The following is a 26,502-nucleotide window of genomic DNA, read 5'->3' as shown; positions in this document are numbered from 1 at the left end:
GATATGACCTATTGTCAGTTTGAAATCAAATTTGCTAGTCAAGACCAACAGTCTTAAAAAACAAAATCAGATAGAATAAAAATCCTAGCATACACAGAACATAGTAATGAATTACAGTGTAAAATGTTTTTCATATTCTGTGCTTAGTACAACTTGAAAGTGATAACACTGTCTATATAATTCCTTTTCTACAAACAGGAGGGTGAATCAAACACAAGTAAAATATTAGATGTAGCCTAAAGAGAAAGTTCTAAGAAACACAAATGTTATCTGTGAGGGTATTATACTAAGCCATAGAGAGTAAATAGTAGTAATGTTATTAATAATTATGCCTTTTATAATGTATGAATAGAAGAGTCACCCTATGCTGGTAACACATGTTTTCATAATTTTAGCCATTGTTGTCCTGGATCATGTATGGAAAGGTGCTCATTTGGCTGTATATCAGAGAAGGCAAAGGTCTCTGGCATTGCGTGTAGATGAATTTCATAAGTTCTGATCCCAGCCTGGCCCCTTACAAACTGACTGTGGGGGATGGCAGAGTGCTTAACATGCTTGCCTGTTTCCTATTCTAGGAAGGGGGAATAATAACTTTTAAAAGCTACTAAGCAAAACTGTCTGAGGTCTTATTTGTGAAGTACGTATGTTTTAGCACAGGGTCTAGCGCACCTTCAGCTCTCAAAAAATGGTGGCCATTATTATTATTTGCTCACGGGCTGTTATTCCAATGACTGAAATACTTTAGTGCCTCTAGAAATCAGCTCTAGTGTCAACACATTTAAAGAAATCCAGTCAGGTCACCTCTGACTCTGTAAAACATTATAAAGAAAATAATGAACTCATAAGTGAGTTCTTGTGAGTCATTCAGGTTCTAAGAAGCCACTGCTTTGAATTTGAAAACAGAAAAAAAAAAAAATCTCAGAATCCGCTTAGACTAGGGTTCATTTATTCTGCCTATTTCAAGTCAGAGCAAATGCTCCTGGAATGACCCTCTCCTGTTTCCTGAATTGGAGCCGATCCTATTTGGCACTGCCGACAGGGAGAAGCAGATGTTTGAGGACAGGTGGGAGGGGCAAAGTGGAGATTAGTACTGGTCCCACCTTCCACTAAGACTAGCAGGGCCCGGTTCTCTTAGCTATTGTCTCTATTTTGTAGAAGAGGAAATTTCAAGTTCAGAGAAGTTCAGTTAACCCACTGAAGGTCTCAGGGCTTGGTGGGAGGAGAGACGGAAAATTAAATTCAAGTCTGTGTGTTTCCACACCATGTCCTTTCTCTTTATGCCTTGATTGCCACCCTGTAAATAGACTTGTAAGCATCAGAACCCCAAACATGTAAACTATGCCGAGCCCTCAGCTTTTGTAAAAGGGGTCTTATTAGGCCGTGGTATATGAACATTGAGTTGGCAACGCTGCCCAGAGCCGTTTTCAGCATTCCAGCTTCATTATTTCACTAGTCCAGACAGAATCCACACCTTTCAGAAGAGACTCAATCTTTATATTAATTATGCCACTCCTTTTAATCTGCAACAATATATACAAAAATAATTAAAAGGCGTAGTTATAATTTACCAAGCATGTGAAGCTTAATTAAGGTGGAGGAGTTAACATTGCCTTTGACGGGATTCCCAGAATCACACTTGCACCTACAATCAGTTTGAAGAAAGCTCAGCCTACAGAAGTCTGAACTTAAGAATCTGTTAACAGGCCAGTGATTATATGCAAAAGATAAAAAAATAAAGATTACAAGAGGATTCATTGTAACAATTCACATAGAATTGGATCCTGTGATTCCTGTGCCAAATATAACTTGCCGGAATCGCAAACACAAAGCGTTGCACATTCACGCATCCTCGGAGTCCTTTGCTGGAGCACTGCAAAGTTTATCATCATTTCCCCAACACTGACACCTCAGGTTTTCTTAGAAAGGCTAACTTCTGAATGTTTCTTTCAATCTTCACAGTGCTTGCAGTAGATGCAGATTATTTTCTTGTCTCCTGTCTACTGAAGCATCCCAACCTTGTCTGTCTTGTCAAGGAATTTGCAGTGATCCCAAAATGTCCAGTCTCTTTGCCTTCTCAAGCTTACATTCCTTCAGTGCTTCCCAACAAACTAGTAGCCATTGTAGGATGTGCTATGATCCCAATATCTGCTGACAATATATTGTTTAATTTGCAAGATAAATATGGACAGTGGTTTAAAGTATGGCCTCTGGCATCAAGCAGACCCAGATCAAATCACAGGTTGGCTCGTTACCAGCTATATGATTTTCCACAAACAGCTTAACTTCCGTGTGAGAGGGAGATGCTGATTCCTGCTTCATAGAGTGGTTGCCAGGATTAGCAGAGATGTTAATGGCTTCACATAGGCTTGGAACAAGCTTGTAAGTTCTCTGTAGCAGCTATCACCCGGAGACTATTTGCATTTAATGCCAGGAGATGACAATGTCTTAATCCAAAGGATGGAGTGTTTCAGGATGGGCTTCCAGAAGTAAGAATAAGCAGACATCCTGGAGCAGGTGGTGCTTGAATCTTACTGTGCAGGTTACCTGCCTGTCCTCCCATATTGCTATTTAGCCCTCCTAAGAAGGGAAATCTGAGGAGCAAAGAGGAACTGTCACATGGACTTCACTGATAGTTGATGTAGGACCTTAATGACAGATATGGCGCTTTCTAATACTGGGTGAAGTAAATCCAATGCACCCAAATAATCCAATAATTAAATTGCTCCTATTAATTATTTTGGTATTTCCATTTGCCATAGAACAGTATTAAATGTGGTCCCCAGATCAGCCACATCAGCTCTACCTGGGAGCTTGCTAGAAATGCAAAATCATGGCCATATTCCAGATCCATGGAATCAGAATCTCTGAGAGTGGACCCAGAATCTGCATTTTACCAAAGCTCTTCAGGTGATTCTGGTGCATTGCAACATTCAAGAAGCACCGTTACAGAATATCCACTCAAGCCTGTAAGCCATGGGAATTTGAAAACACTTGGGAGGATTCTAGCATGCCCTAGAGAATTTCCATGAGTTCCCATACTCTTCAATCTGACATTCCAAGGACACACACAGACTTAGAGAAGACCCTGAAAATTTTGGCTGTATCACTGGCAGCATATGACATTAACAATGAAATCAGGTTCATTCTTATTTCATTAGAAAGACTCCCATTTATTCTCTGCATTTATTTATTTATTTGTTTATTTATTTAGTTGTTGTTGAGATGGAATCTCTGTCACCCAGGCTGGAGTACAGTGGCACAATCTTGGCTCACCGCAACCTGTGCCTCCTGGGTCCCAGTGATTCTCCTGCCTCAGTTTCCAGAGTAGCTGGGATTACAGTTGCCTGCCACCATGCCGGGCTAATTTTGTATTTTGAGTAGAGATGGGGTTTCACCATGTTTGTCAGGCTGGTCTTGAACTCCTGATCTCAGGTGATCCACCCGCCTTGGCTTCCCAAAGTGCTAGGATTACAGGCATGAGCCATTGCACCTGGCCAGCATAATTTTCTAAACCGGTTTCAGCCAATAATATTGTTGCATCATTCCTGTTTTGGGAAATATTAAGCCATTTTCCTATTTGTTCACTCATCCTCACCAGGTAGATGTTAGTATTGTGTTTACAAACTAGTATCTAAAATACGTAGTTTTTATGTTGCCTTGTCATTTTTTTTTTTTTAGGGGAAAAAAGTTCATTTGAAATTTAATATGTTCAGAATGATGTGTTTTGTAATTCGTTTAGAGCCGGGTGATTATTTTTCAGCTATGGTAACTATCATTGCAAAAAGAAGCCATTCTCTCAGATCACATGAGTTTTAATCACAGGAAGGAATCTCAGATGCAGGAGGTTGAGTGGAGGGCCTTGAAAATGATATGTCCATGTCCTAACTCCCAGAACCCGTAAATATGACCTTATTTGGAAAAAAGATCTTTGCAGATTGTGATTAAGTCAATGACAAATTCTTAGAAGAGAAGGAAAGGAATGGGCCAGGCATGGTGGCTTACACCTGTAATCCCAGCACTTTGAGAGACCAAGGCAGATGGATCACCTGAGGTCAGGAGTTCGAGACCAGCCTGGCCAACATGGTGAAACTGCGCCTCTACTAAAAATACCATAAAAATTATCCAGGCATGGTGGCAGGTGCCTGTAATCCCAGCTACTCAGGAGGCTGAGGCAGGAGAATCCCTTGAACCTGGGAGGCAGAGGTTGCAGTGAGCCAAGATTGTACCATGGCACTCCAGCCTGGGTAACACAAGCAAGACTCTGTATCAAAAAAAAAAAAAAAGAGAGAGAAGAGGAAACAGATACAGAGACAAAGAAGCGAAGGCCATGTGAAGGGAGAGGCGGAGATTGGAGTGACAGCACTGCAAGTCCAGAAGTGTTCAGGATCACTGGCAGCCCCTAGAGGCTACAAGAGGCATGGCACAGCTTGATTTCAAGCTCCTGGCCTCCAGAACTGTGAGCAAAAGTGCTCGAAGCCACCGTGTTTATGATAGTGATGGCAGCTCAAGGAAACCAGCACAGCCGCTCATTACTATGCCTTTTCCTGATTACAGCTGTCAACATTTACAACATTTGGGTTTGAGAAGCTTACTTGAGGAAATAAGTTGAGGAAGGTCCAGCACCAGGTTACTGAGTTTCTATTCCTACTGTGGGCCATAAACTCTTAAGCATACAACACTCACCACAGGACATTCACCCAGCTTCCAGAAACTGGAAACACATCTATTAGCATTTTATTTCTTGGGCAACTATGCATGTGGACAAAGCTGCATCGGTGCACATCAGCTGGTTAGTCTCTTAGAAGGCTTTGACAGTTGTGACGTGGGAGCAGAGCTATTGTACCACCTGTAGAGACTGAACACAAAGGGCAGAGATGAGCAGATATTTCTTGTATGATATCAGGCTAGAGAGGAGTGCATGACATTAGTCTCTTAGTTATCTTTTTTGTTTAGAATGCTTATGGATCCATCCATTCATTCACTCAACAAACTGAAGGAGCACGTCCTATGAGTATGATACTGAGCACTGAGAAAGCAGCAGTATTAAAGATAAGTTCCTTGTCCTCATATAACATGTATAGCTAATGAGACATGCTGGTGATAAATAGTAAACTAATGAATAAAATACTTGTACATGCCATGAGGGACATATACAAGGTAATGGAACCACCCAATAAAAAGTAGTCTTACTATTCCTTTTGTTTTGGGCATTAAAAAGCAGATTAAGGATAATCATCTTGTTCATTTATTTATCTATATACTTATTTATATTCTGTCTCTGAAAAAGCCACAGGATCAGGGACCTAGTTTTGTTTCTTGCTCTTTCTCAAGCATAAGGCCACTGCCTGGCACATAGAGGGCCCATAGCAAATGTTTCCTCAGTACATTCGTTGATTAAGTGAAGGTGATAGAAACTGACAGAGACCTTGAACAAGATTAGGGTGTTTTATCTGTATCTGCATTGCATTTGTTTTTGAAATTCTTTCCTTATTTGAGTGAATACACTTTTTACAGAAGACATTTTTTTATGGGGGCAAGCTATGGGAAGTAAAACCTCATAATGTAACTCATGAGAGCTGGGATACATATTTCGCCAAACTTGCTTGGTTTGTCTTTATTTCTAGATATGACATTTCTTTCTTTTTTACAATTCACCTAAAAGCTGTTTATTTTTAAATGTATATTTAAAACTTCAAAGTTGCAAGACTATCTTTTAAAATAATTAGCTATAAAGAACCAAAGACTTCAGCTGAGCTAAATTCAGCTGTCTTCTTTTCTCTTCAAAATTTTAAAAGTTTGGCTGGCCTGCTGAAAGCACAGGTTTACATTTGAAATCCAAGTATAGTCGTATACGCTTATTCTAAATTTGAAAGATATAAAATTGTTTTTCTTTGCTTTTTGCTTTCTCTTTTAACTTTATTTCAAAATCAGTAAGGAAACTGAATAAGGGAAAAATGGGCAAATGACAGAACAGGAATAAATAAATATATTTTTAAAACAAAGAGAAAATAACAAATACAAAGAGTCAAAAACACCATGAAAAATAGTTCAATCTGTTTTGAATCAGTAAGTTACAAATTAAAATAATGAGTTACCATGCTTTGCATATCAATTTGGAAAGAAATATTTGAGGGAACAAGAATACGTGCACTGTTACTGTGAACATAAATTTGTTTCAACTTTTCCAGGAACACTTTCACAAAATGAATTAAAAGCCTTAAAAATATTTTTCCCTTTGACCTGCTACTTTCACTTCTAAGACTATATATTAATGAAATATAATTAAGCACATAAGCATTTTTAGCTGTAAAGATAATTAAATAAAACATTATTTGAAACAGAGAAGTATTGGACATTATCTTACCAAGATGAGCAAAATAAAGTCATGGCATATAATTCAATATAGTGGTATTTGGCCATTAAAAGTAAACTTATACCAGTTTGGTGACATGAGAAGATGCTGATGATGTGTTAGGTAAAAAATAAATTAAGAAATAATTGTTACAGTATTATATAAAATATTTATAGCCAGGTGCAGTGGTTCATGCCTATAATCCCAGCAAGTTGGGAAGCTGAGGCAGGTGGATCACCTGAGGTCAGGAGTTTGAGACCAGCCTGACCAATATAGAGAAACCCCAACTCTACTAAAAATACAAAATTAGCTGGGTGTGGTGGCACATGCCTGTAATCCCAGCTACATGGGAGGTTGAGGCCAGAGAATCGCTTGAACCCTGGAGGCAGAAGTTGTGGTGAGCCGAGATTATGCCACTGCACTCCAGCCTGGGCAACAAGAGCAAAACTCCATCTAAAATAAAAATTACATATTTTTATTAAATATATAAGTTTACCACAGATCTGTTTGTAGTTGGTTATTCGTGGGTGAGAAGATAAGAAGATTGTGGTTGCTTTTAAATATTTTTTTATTCATGGTCTCTGACTCTCCTGTGGTGGCCACACATGCTTTTATATGGAAGTGTGTTATTAAAAATGCAAACATATGTAGTTTGGCTTTAACATTTCTATAGGGGGAAACCATAGAAACATGGCAAAGGACATTAGTAAGCAGTTTCTGTAAGGAGACACCTTGTTTGCTTTCCTGTGTGAGTAGGGATGTTTGAACTTAAAAGTGGTAGAAGAAGTGTAAATATATTGTCAATGGAATGCTGCCTTGTGCCCATCAGATTGGCAAGAAAGAAGGGAGAAAGATGGAAAGAGAGTTCTGATGGGAGGCTGCACTGGCTGATCCATCCTGGAGAGTGAGTTTCAGGGCCGTTCTGGAGAGCACATTTAGTAGCTTTTTCTGTGGCCATCCATCAGTTCAGCTCCCAGGAATATGAATTTTTCTCACAGAGTTGTCTGTGGTACCAGAGAGCAGAGATCACTGAAGGGTCCATCTCTGGGGAGAGGGGATAAGTAAATCGTGGTGAATGGTCCCTGCAGCCCCAGTTAGAAATAGGTGTGCAACTAGCAGTGCGGTTAGATCTGAAAAGGTCTATAGTGCAGGTTGCCAGATGAAATACAGGGTGCCAGTTAAATCTGAAATTCTTACAAGTAGTGAATACATTTTGAAAATAAGTATATCCCAAATATTTGCTCAATCTGGCAACCTTAGCCATAGAACAATAGAATTTATGAAAATTAAAGCTATGTACATAGGCAAGTCAAAATAGTATATTCCATAAGAATATATATTAACACATTTATAGCTATTGCATTTGTGGGAAGGATGATATGAATAAAAAGAAATATATACTACCTAAATAAAGTCATAAAATAAGAGAGGGCTTGAATAGACCAATGTTGATAGTGAGGTAAGTATGATTAACTCAACTCTCCATACCTAAGTCCAAAAAGAATTTTTTTTTTTTTTTTTTTGAGATGGAGCCTCACTTTGCCACCCAGGCTAGAGTGTAGTGGCATGATCTTGGCTCACTGCAACCTCTGCCTCCCGGGTTTGAGAGATTCTCCTGCCTCAGCCTCCTGAGTAGCTGGGATTACAGGCATGCACTACCATGTCCAGCTAAGTTTTGTATTTTTAATAGAGACAGGATTTTACCATGTTAGCCAGGCTGGTCTCAAACTCCTGACCTCAGGTGATCCTCCCACCTCAGTCTCCCAAAGTGCTGGGATTACAGGCATGAGCCACTGCAACTGGCCCCAAAAAGAAATTTTTACAAGTCTTTACTGTGGTCTTCGGGAATTTTTTTACTAAAGTCCTGATGACACTGCCTGGCTGATAAACAGAATATTCTGTTCTACAAAAACTTCCCTATGGGGTACCCTGGTACTTCTATCAAAATTAAGCAGCAGAAAAGTGAGCAAGTGGGAGAGTGGGTAGGTGACATGGGGCTTGGGGGACAAAAGAAAACCTTAATAATTTTATAAAACTAGTAAAAACTGAAACTAGTGAACATTGGTATGCTTAGATTTGCTCTTTTTTTTTTGAGATGGAGCCTCACTCTGTCACCAGGCTAGGACATAGTGGCACAATCTTGGCTCACTGCAACCTCCGTCTCCTGGGTTCAAGCGATTCTCCTGCCTCAGCCTCCCGAGTAGCTGGGAATTGCAGATATCCGCCATTGTGCCCAGCTAATTTTTTGTTTTGTTTTGTTTTTGTTTTTAAGTAGAGAAAGGGTTTCACCATGTTGGCCAGGATGGGCTCGATCTCCTGACCTCGTGATCCACCCGCCTCGGCCTCCCAAAGTACTGGGATTGCAGGTGTGAGCCACCGCACCTGGGCAGATTTACTCTTTTAATAGAGGAACATGCTTACATTCTTATAGAGTAAATATTAGTAAAAGAACATCAGTGAGCACCAATCCTTAACAGTTATCATGGAGATAGTCAGAAAAATAAAGTTTAAATTTACCCGTTGGAAAATGATGGTTCAGTACATGTCACCGAGTCACTCTTACTCCTTTAAAAGCTTTTTCTTTTTTAATATTACAGCTGATTACAAGGAGAGCTTTAATACAATTGGAAACATTGAAGAGATTGCATATAATGCTGTTTCCTTTACCTGGGACGTGAATGAAGAGGCGAAGGTGAGTGACAAAATAGCATTGATTCATTGTTCATACCTCTTCATAACGTGCCCATCCTCTGCAGTTGATCGTTTTTTTAAAAGCCTCTATCTGTAGCCTCCTATTAAAAAGAAAATGAACCTTTCATCTTTTGCCTTTGTGGAGGGTAAGGGAGAAAAGGGAATGTGCTCCTCTGTGGCTTCCCATAGAATGTCCTGAGCCAAGCTACGTGTCCACCCAAATCCTTCAGGCCCTAGGCTTCATTTTGGCACTGGGAGCTGGGAAGATGGGGCCAGAAAACCTTTTCTCCTTGCAGTGCAGATTCCCCCAAATGTCTCTCCATGCAGCCACCTCCAGGCACAGGGAAGAGCTCAGAGCTGATGTCTTTGTAGGTAAACTGCTGGGCAGATCCGTGACCCCATAGCCCCTTCCAGGCTGAAGCTGGTTGAAGGACAGAATACAGGAAGCAGGCTGCAGGTCTCTGAGCTCTACTGATGAAGGTGCAGCCACCACTGTGCCCTTCAGCCACTTGTTTCATATTGGCTGCTTGACTAACCTTTGTCTGTTTTCTGGGGTACCCACATGGTTAAGAAGTACAAAGGTAAAAATCTGTGGCAAAGTGAGCCTGAGAAAAGACATCCTCCATTGCACTGTTTGGTTAAAAGAAGGTGGAGTCACTGATACCTGGATTTGCTTTCCAGTCGTGAGTCTCCTTGGTTTTATGGAAACCCCAAACCGTTCTGCTAGGCCCATCCTCCTTTCTGTGTTCCTTAGCTTCTGATCCTTGATTTTTATTTTGAACTCGAGGGACGGTGCCAGATCAAACCTAAGCTTGTTTTCTGCTTCAGTTCTGGACCATCTAGGAGGGTATTAGAAGAGGTTGTCTTCAAACTAATGAAAAGGTCAATGTACATTGCTCTGGTCAATGCTTTATTGTCTGTGAGCAAGGGGAAGGCTGGGTGAGAAAGGAAACAGGTTGGGAGCTTGCAGGCCTGGCTACAGAAGAAGAATTGCCCAGTGTCTCATTTCACTCAAGTATAAAACAATACAGAATAGGTCTGAGAAAGGCGGCCCAAATGGGAAAGTGGTGAAAGAAAGCCCGCACAGGCTGGAGAAGGTTCCGTGGCTCAGCACCTCCCAGAAAGGATCCAGGCCTGCCATGGAGTACAAATTTGGTCCCACAGAGAACTGTAAGCAAAGTTGACTCTAAGGTCCACTCCTTCTTCATTTAAAGTTCCTTGCCCAAGCTATGTGCTTTTGGCACTTTGTTAATCTCCTGGGTTACCCAAGCCCCATTCTCCCTGCCCCTGCCCTCTCCTGAGAACATTGAGCTCCTGTGCTCAAGGCTGCCTGCACCTTCCCCACATCCCTGCCTAGCACCTCCTTAGTCCAGCCAATGCTTGCCCCTTCTCATCATGTCCTGTTCTCTCAGAGGCTACTTTGCTGGGCCCGATCAGTAACAGGCAGTCTGTGTGATGGCACAGGACTAGGATGGCCACTGAGTCATCCTGAACAAGTCATTGGACCTCTCTGGGCCTTGGTTCTGGTGTGCAGATAAACACACAGATGTCCAAATGTGTCTACTGCAGCCAGTGTCATGCTGAGGCCGTACAGCATGACAATCCAGTGCTCTGGGGAGGGAGGCCTGAGAACCAGTAACTGAACAATAGTTCAGTTGTTGTTCCACTACTGGTTCCCAGGAGAGGCAGGGTCTATGTCAGAGGCCCTGGGGACAAAGTATGATTGTGTAACTGGAAGTGTCTTACCAGTGTTAAAGGCCCAGGCATGGTGGCTCATGCCTGTAATCCCAGCACTTTGGGAGGCCAAGGTGGGAGGACCCTTGAGGCCAGAAGTTTGAGATAAACCTGGGTAAAGTAGGGAGAACCCATGTCTACAAAATAAAAAATCAAAATTAGCTGGGCATGGTGGCATGCATCTGAAATCCTAGCTACTCAGGAGGCTGAGGTGGGAGGATTGCTCAAGCCCAGGAGGTAGAGGCTGCAAACAGCGATCACTGTTACTGTACTCTAGCCTGGGTAACAGAGCGAGACCCTGTCTTACACACACACACACACACACACACACACACACACACACACTCCCTCTCTCTCTCTCTCTCTCTCTCTCTCTCTCTCTCTCTCTCTCTCTCTCTCTCTCTCTCCACCAACAAATGTTAAGGCAAGCTATAAGTATGAGCTGTAATCATCACCATAATTTTTATTATCATGCCATCTGTGATAATGAGTGCTGGGGGTGAATGTTTTAACTGTTCCGTTTCAGTAGGGACTTTTTATAGAAAATGCCTAAACTGAAAGGGACCGTTTAATGATGGAAGTTTCAGGCTCTGTAGTAAACCAGTGAGATAGTTAATGTGGAGTTGAGTTGACCTTCCAGCCCAGTTCATGCTGTACCACTCATTCACCGTAAGCAGGAGCTTACTTTTCTTGTCTAAATGTGTGTGCTGGTGCGTGTGGGTGTGCACGTGGGTATGCATGTGTATGAACATGTATGTTGCTCGGAGCAGACAAGTTTAAGCTCACAAATGCTTTGAGAAATGGCAGTGGAGGATATTTTATATTGCATTGTTTTACATTGCAAAGTTTGTTTAACTTTGCTAATAATATTTTCAGTGATTATACTTGGTTGCAGCAACGGTTTGAGATTTGAATTAATCAATAAGTAATTTTAAAAAATATTCCAAATATATTTCTCCAGACTACTGAAGAGCATCAAAAAAACTTTTTTTAATTTTACTTTAAGTTCCTGGATACAAGTACAGAATGTGTAGGTTTGTCGTGTAGGTATACTTGTGTCTTGATGGTTTGCTGCACCTGTCAACCCATCATCTAGGTTTCAAGCCCTGCATGGATTAGGTGTTTGTCCTAAGGCTCTCCCTCCTCCTGCCCCCCACACCCGACAGTCCCCAGTGAGTGATCTTCCCCCACTGTGTCCATGTGTTCTCATTTTCAACTCCCACTTATGAGTGAGAATATGCAGTGTTTGGTTTTCTGTTTCTGTGTTAGTTATGAAGCGCTTTTAAAGAGAAACCATAAAAGTTAAATCCACTTCATTAGAAAGGCTGGGAGGATTTGGTTTTATCTGCAGAGCCTAAGGCATTTCTCTAAAATATCATTGATTTTATAATAAACAGACTACAAAAGGCAAAACTGCATGATCACCAGAAAAGCAGCTTTTCAACAAAGCAGGAAGTAAAAGGCATCCCTCTCCCAGCGGAATTGTTTGTGATTTTCATGTTGTGGACTTATCTATCAGGAGCAGTTGCATTTGCTTTCCAATTCCTGTTGGTAGTATCTGCACAGAAATCTTTCACAGGCTTCGGAGCAGTAGGCCCTTTCAGTATCACATGATATTTTGGTTTGTGTGGCCAGAGGACACAATTTTGTGACCTGCAGCCTTTAGATGGTCCACAGAATGCACATAGGTATGTGTGTATTATGCATTTTTGTACTTCTATTTAAAATTTTAACTTTTTTTTTTTTTTTTGCCCACATTAAATAATCAGAAGATCATTATTTTTAAAAATCCAGGTTTTTAAGTCTCTTGGATAATTAGAGATTCTGGCAACCATAGACCCGAGGGTTTGCAAGGCAATGAGTGGCTCTTGTGAGGTACTGGGCTCTCTAGTTACTGCTTTCTCCAGCATTCCCCATTCTGGAACTTTCCCTGCCTCGTCCTGATGACCATTTGACTTTTCATGCCCAACCATGTCCCCCAGGCAACTGACATGCAGTTTAGATCTTCACTGCCTTTCAGCATTCAGTAGGGTAGTGACACAATGCAGGTCGAGGCTGTAGTAAGTTCAGTCTGCCCAGAGCTCAGAGGAATGGGGCGAGCAACGCCATCAGCATTCCCTGGCTCCGTGGCTCCTTTGGCCCAGGCTTCATGGTGCCCCAGTGGCAGCAGGCCAGACACTAATTTGTGTCCTCACTGTTGAAGGGAGAATCTGTGACATTTTTCCGAATGCTTACAGCAGTAATACATCTTGATCTTTCAAGATGTTTTTTAAAAAAAAACCCACCAGAAAACACTTTGATCCAAATGTGAATAGGTATCAATGAGCTGGATAATACCACCTGAGGATTAAGAATGAGAGTTTTGGGCTGGGCACGGTGGCTCATGCCTGTAATCCCAGCACTTTAGGAGGCCAAAGTGGGTGGATCACCTGAAGTCAGGAATTCGAAACCAGCTTGACCAACATGGAGAAACCACATCTCTACTAAAAATACAAAATTAGCCAGGCGTGGTGGCACTTGCCTGTAATCCCAACTACTTGGTAGGCTGAGGCAGGAGAATTGCTTGAACCTGGGAGGCGGAGGTTGTGGTGAGTCAGGATTGTGCCATTGTACTCCAGCCTGGGCAACAAGAGCAAAACTCAGTCTCAAAAAAAAAAAAAATGAGTTTTTTTTTTTTGCGCAAAGTTTTATATATCATCTTTGAAGCAGCCATATCAGAAGAGAACTTCCAAATATGCTTTAAAGCCATGGCAGCAACATTTGAAAAACCTGTATGTCTTCCCAAGGTGATTATGTTAAAGGTTAGCTTTTATTTGGATATTCCAGTTTTGATGTGTTTATTTGAAAAACAAAAACCAAAGAAAACCAGCCCAATATTTGGTATTCTTGTTACATACAGGTCTGTAATCAGGACCTGATGATAAAGCTTAGATTTTTCTAAAGCACACTCCTATTTCTTTCTTTCGTTGCAACTTACATTTTATTTCTACCTCTCATTTAGTATGAACAGAAAAGAAGGGAAGACATGAAACTCTAATCATTTAATTAAATGATAGGAAAACGTTTGGTCAGGGAAGGTGTTAAAGGTATTAGCTAAAATGAGGTTTGGGGATTAATTCCAGATTTGCAGTGTCCACTGCGGGCGGATTCTGGCAGAACTATTGCAGAGTTCTTCGACCCAGAACTCGTTTTGCTGGTTGTGACACGGAGTCTTTCTGCACAATGACACGTGCAGCAGAAACGGTCTCCAACAGGATCGGCTTTTGCCCTCAGGGTCTCTGCAGTCTGGAAGCCTACGTGAACACGTGTCCCTGGGTTTCTGTTATCTAGGCGGACAAGGTTCTGAGTGTCCACACTGTCACTGCTTACAAATTGCTGGGGGGCAGGCCCCAGTGTGTTGTGGCATAAAGAGCACTGAAATGGGGTTCAGACAACCAGATTCCAGCCTTGGCACCTGAGGAGCCAACTTTTGACTTCCCCTGTTGAGCTTCAGTTTTCTCAGTCATGAAACAATGGGAAGTGTGTGTGTGTGCATAGATTGAGATCCCATCCATATGATCCCAACGGGAGGACTTCTCTGCCACATTCTTTCACATGACTCCCATTTACAAGAATGTTTAAATTTTCTTTCTCTCCTTACCCAAACACTGGTACCTAAGAAGTAGATTTGTTGGTCACTAATCCCAAGATGAGGAATTCCCATGCAAGACCCTATTTAGTTATTAAAGGGCTGTGAGCTCAGATTCCTGGCACTGAGCACTGCCTTCCTCCAAGCGATGACATCACCCCCAGAGCACAGTGCAGCAAAGCCTAATTACAGCCTTCCTTTCCTCCTAGGTTTCTAGGGAGAGTCTTGAAACTGGGCCCGTTATTTTTGTCCAAGGCTCTTTTCTCTGTCCACAGTGATTTTAAGATTAAACCAGTCTTGGTGTGCTGCAAAGACCTCCGTCATGTGACCACAGAGAATTACTTGAGCATTAAAGGTGCTGCTTAGTGCTTTGTGCTTTCAAGTTTCTTTTTTGCATCTTTTCACTGGAACACCATAACAATTTCTCCACATCTCTATGCTTCACTCTTCTGTAGTTTATAACACATATGAAAAAAAAAGGCTTCTTTCCATTAATCTTTTTCTTAAATTGCTCTTCATCCAATCCTTTTAAAATGACCTTAGTTTAGAATTCAGTCAAAATGTTCACTACCATCGCCACTAAATGATTATGCTGACAAATCTACTACTAGGCTATCTCCGATCGCTATGATTTTTAGAAAAGTTGATTATAATTCATTAATATGAAACTCTGATCTCCCAGGGTTATTCTTTGCTGCCTTCTAACCCAGTGCCTCAGTTTTCAGAAGCAGAGTGATTACTTTGTTTATCCCTTCCTCCTGTCACCCTGTATATTGAGTTGCAGGAAAGGAATTAAGGGTATTGGTTTGTCTAGCCATCTGCTTTGTCAGATCATCAGCAAATGTTCTTCCCGCATTTTGGGATTGGGCAGGACCTTCCAGACAGGAAGTTGTTGCAGTTTTAGAAAGGGCCAAGGACATGTAAAGCATCTGTTTTTTTTTATCTCTGTTAACAAATTTTCCTAATGAGATTGGAGGTGGGCAGGGCTGAGACCCGTCGGAGGTGGGAAAATGAACAGAAAGGCTAAGAGACATCATGGATAATCTTCTTGTGCCTCTTAGATTCTGATTCCACTAAATATTACCTCTCAACATATTAGGCCCTGCAGGATTGGGCAAATGGAAAAAGTGAATTTAGAACCCAGGACCCTCTGAGTCCAGAGTCCATGCTGTTGACTATTCCAGTAGAGAGAAATCAGAATTTGTTTTAAGTCAAAGCAAGCTATGATTTTCCTTTTTCAAGCAATCTATAGGGTACAACCTGTGTCCATCCATCCAGAAAGAAAATGAATGTCTGACCCCATTTTCTTGAGCAAAGCAGTTCATTCAGGCCACCCTGCTTTCACCAGCTGCCCTGTCCTCAGTTTCTCCTGCCCACAAAGATGGCCCTGCTGCTCCAGCACGTCCAGCACATAGAACTCTCTCTATCCATGTCTTCTGTCCCTACCCGTGGATTCTACCTCACTTGTTTATTCAGACCCCTCCACCTGGCCCCGTGCCTGATATGCAGTGGGTGTGCTACTTCACGGGAATGATTGTTCCCTTGTCAGAGATAATGAAGGAAATATCAACTACTAGGTCCTCCCAACACAAAAAGGTGCCATGGAAAGAGCACATGCTTCAGAACCAGACAGCCAAGGTTCGAATTCCAGCTCTACCATGCACTAGCTGTGCAACCTCAAGTAATGCTAGATAACTTTGCTGGGCTCCAAATTCCTCATTAGGTATATCACCTGTCCATATCATACATATCATTGACCAGAACTGATGTGGGAGTGAAAACTCCTTGCACTCTTCAATGGAGCCTATGCGTGCTGATTAGCCTAACACTAGTGAGCCCCTCTGCATAATTCTTATCTCACCCCAAAGATCAGTGCATGCTTTCAGTTACAATGCTGAGACATATCAGTGTTTTCTTCTCTGCACCTTTACACATTTATTCTTCATTTCCCCCATCTCTCTTTAGCTCCTTTCCCTGGCATCCTGAATTTAATTTTTATTCATTTACATGATCTCTGTGCACCCTTCTTATTATATTTTTTCTGTTATGAGTAGTGGAGGTGATTCCTTGCTTTTTTTTTTTTTTTTTTCAAAACCAAGCAAGAAGCACAGCACTAAAAAATTTCCAAAGCTAGAATGAGGATTATGATCAGAGAAGATGAAGCTTGCAGGAGGCATATGACCCTTCACTCCACATGCGCAACTAAGAAATTCAACAAACAAATCCTCACATTTGCCGGGGTGGTAATTGGAAGTGCCTACTTACACATATGCCAGTGTTCCTTCCATAGAGAGATTCCTCTAATCTTGGGTCTCTTTGGATGCTTCAAATGCATTGGATTTACAAAAGAAGTGTGCATGTAATTTTTGAAACTGTGGGAAATGCAAGGTGAGGAGACTTGTTGATATTTCCTCTGGGCCCTATTTGCATTAATAGTTTTGCCCCATTGCCTTCCTGTTGGATTTTGCTTTAATACCGAGGAGATATCATCTAAGAACTGGGAGCCAGTCTCAGGGAGGCAAACAGGGATGTGCTGGCTTAGAGGAAACTAGAAGTACAAGTTGAAAGTAAAATGTTCTCATCTATATTTGTAAATGCCTTTTTAAGGGAGAAAATGAAATTGATTTAATGTCCCGGCACTGCCTCAAAGCTGCCCCAGACTTAAGGGTGCATTTGGTGTGGCCTGGGTCTTGGTGACTGCAGTGACTGGCTTCATGTTGTGAGATGTGACTAAAGCCATCAGAAAGGCTGACTTAATATTTCCATAGAAATTTTAGCTCTTGTCTTTCTCTCACTGTGTGGGTTCACCTTTTCTCTTCCCAGTGTTGTCTTTTCAAGGTCAGCAAGGCAAGCCTAGCTTTCTGCTCCATCAGCTGCAACTAGGGAGGAAAAATATCTCTGTGTCCTCATTATCTCAATTTTAGTAGCTTAAAAGGTAAGATGGTAAGAACTGTAGGGCTTTGGCCATGGCTTATGAAAAGACAGTAAATGGGAGAAAACATAGGTGTTCTGACTTCTTGTACACTGCAAATTATTCAGTATCCCTGGGTGCAAAACAAGGTTATGCTAATTGAAAGTCTGGCTTGTATTCGGCACCAAATCATGGCAAATCCATTAAGTTGTCTCAAGTGTGTTACTTTTCTCCTTTCCCCCTTCCCTCTATCTCTCTTCCAGTTCTCGTCACTCTAAACTAGTTAATCTGTTTTTATTGGGCCTCCATTGTGTGCCAAGCACAGCTCTTTTGAAAATTAAAGTTTTGGTGGTCTTAATGAATCCTGCTTTCCAAAGGGCTGTTCCTAAATGGACAGCGTCCTTGTTCTGCTGAACTCCACTGCTGGATACCAAAGAAGGGAAGATGTGTAAACACTATTTTTCAGGATGAAAATGGAAATCAAAGGCCTGTCCAAAGGAGACTACACTCCTGAGTGCCCTGTGGGTTCATGACCTTGCTTATTTCCCACCCCGCACTCCTCAGCAGCCCAGTGCTTTCTGCTGGGGAGTTCTCTTTCTGCTTACAAGACAGTCTGGGATGATACGGGGTTGGTAGATATTAATGATTAAGAAAAGTTATATTCCATTTTTGGCCTGAATGAATGCATTGGTTGATTTTAAACAGGCAATATTGTGGAAAATTACAGAGTATTATAGAATATATCCCATGGTCTCAAAAGTAAAAATAGTGTTGTGGGACACTCCTGGGAGGGGTCTTGAAAGGTTGAATTGCACACTGCAAAGCATGGCAAATGGCATTTTTATGTGTTTGCTGAGGTGTGGTGTGGGTAAAGGAAGCCTTAAAAGGGAAAGGTAAACATTTGCTGGAGTCTTTGGTATTCAACTTAAACAAAGCTGTGCCTTTGTTCCAGTTTTATAAGGTAATGGACATTAGGGAAAGCTATAACCTAGAGTTAATTCGTATATAAAAGGAATAATCTTTGGAAGGCATCTGCCCAAAGATATCAATGTTGAGATCTTTGTTAGAATGTGAAGTATCCGTGGTTTCTGGACTAAATTTTGCTTAGGACTCTGTAATTAACATGTGTGAACTATTGGATAGTGCAGAGAATTAGACTGCATACTTGGGTTTCATAAAATGATTGTACGTGTGTACATAATGACTAATATTTGTTCAGTGATTATCATATACCAGGCACTCTGCCAAGCACTCTATGCATTATGCAGTATTCGTATTTTTAAGTGAATAGCAGTTCCTATTTAACTTGAATTTGAAGTTAATGAGGAATTTGAAGCCCAGAAAAGTTAGCTCGCTTACCTGAGGTTACACAGCCAGTGCATGGTAGAGCTGGAATTCTCATCTTGGGCGTCTGGTTCTGAAGCATGTGCTCTTTCCACAGCACCTTTCTGTGTTGGGAGGACCTCGTGGTAATTAATGCCTCCTTTACTATTTCTGACGAGGGAACAGTCGTTCCTGTGAAGCAGCACACCCACTGCCTATCAGGCACTGGGTCAGGAGGTAGAGGGTCCTGAACAAGTCAGGCAGAGTCCCCACGCTCAGAGAATGTTCAGACTAGTCTAGGCACTGAGACACGTGTAAATAACTGTAACCCAAGGTAGGTAAGTGACAGTGACTCTATGGGAGAAAAAGTGCTAGAAGAGATGTGAAGAGAGAGGTAACTCCATGTTTTATTTTTCTACATTTTATTTTTAAAAATTTCAAGTGAAAAGTTGAAAGACTAATACATTTAACACCACTTACCTTTCACCTGGATTGACTCACTGTTCATATTTTGCCGGATTTGCTTTTTCTCTTCTCTTCTCTTCTCTTCTCTTCTCTTCTCTTCTCTTCTCTTCTCTTCTCTTCTCTTCTCTTCTCTTCTCTTCTCTTCTCTCTCTCTCTCTCTCTCTCTCTCTCTCTCTCTCTCTCTCTCTCTCTCACACACACACACACACACACACACACACCCTACACCTCTCTTCTAAGTACTTCAGCATGTAGAGGGGTCCTCTTTCTGTGGAATCAGGAAGACACAAGGAGGGACATGGCATGTAGGATGTGTCTTCAGGGGCAGGTGGACTTCAACATGAGGAATTTGGAAGAAGAGCATGTGGTGGGGAACAAGGGGGTCTCTGTCCAAAGGTGCAGAACCTGGAAAGCACAGGGAGAGAGGGCACCGTGCCGTTCAGAAGAGTGTGGCACTCAGGAGGGAAGTTAGTGTTAGTTGTAAAGAGGGGATGATAGAAGTCACAAGAAAGGATGATATTGCTGTGGAGAGAATTGGAGGGTGCGCAAAAGAGGATCAGGGATGGGACTCAGACCCTCTCCATGTAGAAAATGTGAGGAAGAGGAGCCAGAGAAGGATGGGGTGGTGAGTAAGAGCAGCGAAGAAGAAGGGGAAGGAAGGAAGGAGAAGGGGGACAAAGAGGACAAGGAGAGGGCCGACAAAGTCCAATGGCTTAGGCAGTGGTTGTTCAAAGTGTGGTCCTCAACAAGCAGTAACAATGTTGACTTGGGAGATTGTTAGAAGTACAAATGCTTGTGTCTCCCAACGCAGGCCCACGGAATGAGAAACTCTGGGGCTGAGGCCGTGTGACCTGTGTTTCAGCCAGGCCTCCTGGCAGTTCTGATGCATGAAATTAGGAGACACCTCTTATAAAGATGCTGCTGAGAAGGCTGCCCTTGATTTGGAGAAAGCAATTTCCGAAGTAATTTTATACATGCCAGTAATTTATACATGCGCATGTGAACAAAAGCCACATAGAAAGGCATTCATTGCAGCATTGTTTATGAGAGAAAAAGTCTGGAAACAACCTAATGTTGAAGAAATTGTCATTCCATATTTCATGCTTTTTTAAAGAGAGAGGAAAAGCCATCTTCAGGCTTTACTGTTCAGTGAAAAAAAAGCAAAATGCAGACCTGTATGCTACCATTTGTGTAAAATAGGAAATGATGTGTATTTGTATTTGCGAAACATGTTTCTAGAAGGATACTCAAGAAATTGTTGGTTGGCTGGGGAACAAGGAAGGGAGGTAATTTTTATAGGATAACTTTCGTGCCTTTTGGATTTTGTACCATATTCAGGTATTAAAAGCTCAAAACAAGTTTTAAGTATTTAACATGAACAGAAAAAGCTTCACAAGACAAATGTTAAAAAGTCAAGTGAATGAATCTTTCAGTCTGTACTTAAATTCTTCTGGGCCAGGCACAGTGGCTCACTCCTGTAATCCCAGCACTTTGGGAGGCTTAGGCAGGCAGATCATGAGGTCAGGAGATTGAGACCGTCCTGGCCAATATGGTGAAAACTGTCTCAGCTGAAAATACAAAAATTAGCTGAGCATGGTGACACTCGCCTGTAGTTCCAGCTAAGTGGGAGGCTGAGGCAGGAGAGTCACTTGAACCCAGTGGGCAGAGTCTGCAGTGAGCCAAGATTGCACCACTGCACTCCAGCCTGGGCAACAAAGGGAGACTCTGTCTCAAAAAAAAAAAAAAAAAAAAATTCTGCCTGCAAGCTCATGATTTCACCAAGCAGCCTAATCTCTTGGTTATGCAGTGCCAGAAGCCCCCCTCATACTCATGTGCTGCTTGTGTATGAGGGAACTTTTGACACCGCATAATATCTGTTCAAGTGACAGCAGAGCAGGAGAAGCTGTGGCAGTTCGAAGAGCAGTGAAGGTTTCTGCCTGAGAGACTTCCCTGTGCTCTCCCCAGCAATACCCAGGACTCAACCTCTTCCAAAGTGCTCTGGAAAGAGAGATTTAATGTTTTTAAATCAATTCTCCTTAATTAAATGTTTGTTCTATTAATGCAAATCATAACTAATATAGCCTTTGGATCATCTGAAGTTAGCTTCACAAAATCCCCTGGGAGAGAATCCAGTTGGAAAGTAGCAATTAGGGGAGGAAGTAGTAATCTTACAGGAAGGAGGGCTTGAACTGGGGGACCCTGGGAGTGCTAAGGAAGCCCTCCAGGCAGGAGCACTTAGGAAGGTAAAATGGAGAGGGCTGTGTTGACTCTGCCACGGGGGTGAGGGCGTGGAGTTCAAGAACAGGACCAGCTGGGAGACTGGGTGTCGGAAAGGAGAGAGACAATGCTGATGATAGTAAAATTCTTTAGATTTTCATGACACTCTACAGTTTAAAAAATGATCTCATTTAAGTGTCATGGTACCAAGGTAGGGATTGTTATTCCTATTAAATAAGGCCCAGAAAGGTCAGACAGTGAGTCCAAGGCTGCAGTGCTAGCGTTCGCACTGGGGACACTGTTTGAGCAGATGTTTTTCTGGCTGTGCTTTACTCTCATTATAATTGAACCCAAGTTTGGCTTCTCACCACTTGAAAGCCAAACTCAAGAGACAAAGGTTGGTGGAAGGAAAAGCAGGTTTATTGAGAAAGCCGACATAACCGTACCTTGGAGCTAATGTTCTAAGGTACCATCTTAAGTCGGTACAAACCTTAGGCTCTTTTGATGTTAGGGGCAGGAGGACAAGGAGGGGTTGAGATCAAGAGGTAAGCAGCGACTGCAGACATGTGGACAGCAGTGAGTGTCCGAGGAGCCTGGGAATTTCCTTGTCCTTGGTCGGGTCACAATGCTTGTAAAAATTGTTAGCAAAACACACCTAGTTGTTTACATACTTCCCAGGCTTAGTTTTAAAAGCTGCGTGACTGCTGTTTTTGCATATTATGTCAGTGCTCTAAAATCATCTTTGCCTATGTGCAAGAATGGGTGAAGACTCCTTAAACAAAAATGCAGTTACTTATGTTAGTTCTTTCGCTGTCTCACTGTCACATCACCTCACCCTCAAGCTTCAGAGAAAGCTCTTTCTTCCTCTGACAAAACTTCACTTGTGAGTTGATCTCCTTTATCCCCTGCTTCTGAGGCTCTTGGGTCCCATAGCCACTCCTCTCTGCAGCCTCTTACATACCTCATCTCTTATCGTGCGGACACCTCCTTCATCTCAGAAGTGCACCTCTGCTTGGCCAGCTGCCTGCTCCCAGTGCTCCCATCCCTCCCTCAGCCCAGGTGCTTCTTCTCCGTCTCCTTGGCCTGTCTCACTTGCCCAGCAATCACCTTCCTCTCCTCCCTTCCATTGCTCTGGCCTCTGGAAGGAGCATGGATGTTCTCCACTACTGAACACAACAGCATTTTCTCAGTCCTCATTCTCCCGTCCTCTCTGTAACTTGGATGTTGGAGGTTGTGGCCACAGCTCCATCTGCCTTGGCCTTAGTGATGCACACTTGGCCTCATTCAGTGCTTGTTACTGGATCACAGGGATAAAAGCATTTTGGTTTGCCTCTTTCCTCACCACCTACCACCTTTCAGGTTCTTTCCTCACCTTCCAGATATAAACCCTCCTTTTCCATTAGGGTGATCTCTCCACAATTTCAGAGCCACCATGCTCTTTCTTTCTCTTCCATCTCTCTTTCTCCTGTTGTAAGACTCCTACAGGAAATCTTCCCTGGCTACTTTGTTGAGCTCCCTCCTCCTCCTCCTCCTCCTCCTTCTTCTTCCTCCACTACAACTACTAATTATTACTACTTCTCCTTTTCCTCCTCCTCCTTTCGATGGAGTCTCGCTTTGTCACCCACGCTGGATTGCAATGGCACAATCTCAGCACACTAAAACCTCTGCCTCACAGGTTCAAGCAATTCTCCTGCCTTAGCCTCCCCAGTATCTAGGATTACAGGCATGTACCACCATGCTTGGCTAATTTTTGTATTTTTAGTAGAGATGGGCTTCACCATATTGGCCAGGCTGGTCTTGAACTCCTGACTTCAGGTGATCCACCCACCTGGTTCTCCCAAAGTACTGGGATTATAGATATGAGGAACCACACCTGGCCTTTTCCCTTACTTAAAGCAAGCAAAGTCTGGCATATTCAATTTAATATCTAATTATATACTTTCCACAACAGTGAATACTGTTGGATCCCCACCTTTTCCTTTAGGGCAGGTCCCTGCTAGATAGACTTCTGTATTTCCCATGGCCTCCATATATGGCATTTTCATAGTGTGGATGGATGGGGGGTGGGGGCGGGGGTTCAGGGGGAGAGAGAGAGAGAGAAGAGAGGATGAAGATATTCATGCTGAATATATAGTTGATGCTTAATTTATGATTGTTGATAGATAACTTCTGGTCAGAGCAGCTAACTCCACTATATTAAATTGACTTGAGCTACTCATATTAATCTCAGCTCTTAGGAGGTATTGGTTATGAAACCAAAAACATAGATAAAGTTGTATTTAGAAAAACATTTTGTCTTCTCTTAAGTTATTAGACAAATATCTGTTGACTGTCTGCCATGGGCTTAGCACTAGGAATGCAGTGAGCTTGAGGCAGACAAGTACCCTCCTCTAAAGGACTTTTCAGCCTCATGGAGCAAACAAATAATTAAACAATAAACAAATAAATAATAAGATAAATTCAAATAATTGTGTGTGCTATGAAGAGAAAGGAAAAATTGGACAGACTGTGCCACTGGTCATGGGCCAAGGGGTTGAGAGGAGGAGGAAGAAGAGGTGACATGGATGGTCAAGGCAGATATTTCTGAGGAGTTGTCATTGGACTGAATCTGAGTGAGAAGAAGGAGCTGGCAGCGTGATGATCTGCCAGGACAGCACAGGAGGCAGAGGGCACAGCAGGCAGCCAAGGCTCTGAAAGGAGAACAACAAAAAACGGAGCACTGAAAGAATATGGGGAATGACGGCAGAGTATGGGAGTCCACAAGTGTGCATCTGTGTGTATACATACATACCCGCGGAATTGAGGGGAGAAAGTAAAGAAATATATTATCAGGAAGAAAGAAAGGAAATAAAAATTTGAATGAATTACTCCCTGAAAGTGCTATATAATTGTACGTTTTATGAAATCTAGGCATTTCTTATATCCTCAGCAAAATGGCAAGCCCCCTGAGGGTGGGTGGTCTGCCTTGCACCCTGTGTTCCCACATCCCAGCACAATGTCAGGCACAGAGAGAAGACATCAAATGACTATCTGATGAATACATGCATAAAACAAACGGATGGGTGCCCAAAGCTGAGATTTCACATTTTAATATTATCTACTTTTAGTCTGTCTTCCGTCTCAATTTGGCATTGCATCTGCACACAAATACAATCCTATCAAAATGGAAGAAGAAAGGTAAAATGTGAGAAAGCCATCTGTAAAAAAACTCTAAAAACCAAGAAAAGAACAAAGTAGAGAAACTGGCAAGAGCACGTTTATATAGTTATATTGTTTGTGAAAGAAAAATATGTTCTAGTGTTAAAATGAATATTTCTTCATGTACCTGTAATTTAGAGACATCCTGTGCAATTGCTTGGAAAATATTTTTCCCCCAGTCTCAATTATCAGGAAATAAGTAGCTTTCTCAGTCTTTAAAGAGAAACATCTTAAAAGTGCAAAATACAATTGTTTAAAGAGGACAATAAATACATTGTACCACATCACAGATGTTACAATGTTTTGAATCCCAAATTGCTTTCTGATTCAAAGGTAGACCCATTTATTTTAATGGAAAGCTCTCAGAAAAAGGCTTAGGAGTTAATAACCAAGTTAATGTAGCAATTCTAAAGCTCATTGATTTGTGTTTATTTTAATAAATCTTACTGCATGCATCATATACAAGTGAGGGGTATTAAAATTTCAGCAAAGTCACTTGTCTTGGGTAGAATCCACAAAATGGGAATTGCAATTCATATGTAACAAATGAGTTTTTTTTTTTTTTTTTAAGTCTTTTGTCATAAGTCTTTTCTGAAAAAGATCTTGGCACATTTAGAAACAATCTTTCTATCTGTATCAATCTTCCAACTGAGGACAAAATTAAAATTGTAACTATTATCTGCCTGAATACACCTGATCTAATGAATTCGTTCTTAAAAAAATTAATTATGTGCTATTAGCATTATAGAAAAACAAGTGAGGTTTAAAAAATATTATATGAGCATTCATAACTTTCTTAACACTTGGGAGACAGATAGATTGTTTATGGCATTTATACACTCTTTACATAATCAAGGCTTCCACCAAAGTAAAAAATAACTTTCTGTGCTTGACATTTGGATGAACATTTGGTAGAGGAAATTATACCTTTTCCTTAAGCCTCTCTAATACATATTTACAAACAAGTGCTTTGTAGATGTACTTCCAAGTAATTTGCTTTCACATTTGCCTGCTGTGCTTAGAGCTGAGATATGGTTGGGTTTGCAAGATGAAACAAATGAATGCTTATCAGTTTCCAAGCCAGGGTTTTAGTTAATGTCCTTCCATGACTTCCCAAAACTCCTCCCCACCCCCAATTTCAGTTAAAGTTCAACCATTTGGGTTTTGAGTGCAGTATAGCCAGACTATGATTGATACCATCAGGCCCTGAAACTGTGCTTTGCTAGTGCTTAGCTAGGCAAGAGGAAAACAATGCCAACCCTATTATAAACCCCCCCGCCTTTTAGGTTCCCTGGGAGCTGACAACACAATGTAGCAGAAAAAGCAGATTCTTGTGTTGTTTACTTTTAATGGAATTAGGAGGCCTTGAATCAGAGAGAGACGGTTAGAGCTTGTTCTAAAGACTTCTCTCTATTGAGAGAACCTAGCCTAAGTGTCTCCCAGTGGAGTCTGATGTGTGGTAGCTCATTTGACCTTTAAAGACCATCTCTGCTGGGTGGCTGGTTTTTATAATTTCTCCAGGGAAAATTTAGTCTATGTATTGTAGTATATTGCCAGTAAGCAGTTATTTCAGTGGGTGTAGTGAGTCTGTCCCACTTAAATGGCCCTTGTAAATATTCACAATCCATCACTTTGGCTCTTAGTTGAGAGAGCTGATAAGGCCACACTTAATATTGCTTGCTGCCTGTCTGAGTGTATGTCCACTGTGAGTGACATGTGGTTAAATCAGTGAGCCAACCATGAATCTTAATAGCTTAAGAAATATTCATCAGAGCACTTTTCTCCTCTGGCTCCTGTATCTAGGCAGGCTTTATGAGGGGGTGGAAAATAACCAGTCCGTGTTAAGACTCCTGCGTATTATGGCCACCAGCAGGAAGATCTCTATGAAGCACATGGCCGAAGTGATGAGCAGCTGCATAGCTCACCAGAGTGATCATTTGCTTTGCTGACATATCACTGCATTGATACATTCAGCCAAGATGT

At 41.8% G+C, this 26,502-nt stretch overlaps 1 protein-coding gene across 4 annotated transcripts in view; it reads left to right on the top strand.

Moving 5' to 3' along the window:
* Positions 1–26,502, top strand: part of GRHL2 (grainyhead like transcription factor 2) — a 180,347-nt gene that overhangs the window by 99,579 nt on the left and 54,266 nt on the right. For all 4 annotated transcript variants that reach the window (XM_054246362.2, XM_035276693.3, XM_008983395.5 and 1 more), the window contains exon 8: positions 8,950–9,044. In XM_054246362.2, the coding sequence (XP_054102337.2) occupies positions 8,950–9,044 (95 nt within the window). The remainder of the gene's footprint in view (positions 1–8,949; positions 9,045–26,502) is intronic.

Source organism: Callithrix jacchus, chromosome 16, assembly GCF_049354715.1.
Source record: "Callithrix jacchus isolate 240 chromosome 16, calJac240_pri, whole genome shotgun sequence".
Taxonomy (NCBI): Eukaryota; Metazoa; Chordata; class Mammalia; order Primates; family Cebidae; genus Callithrix; species Callithrix jacchus.
The sequence above is the reverse complement of the archived record's forward strand: the minus strand, read 5'-3'. Positions and strand labels throughout refer to the sequence as shown.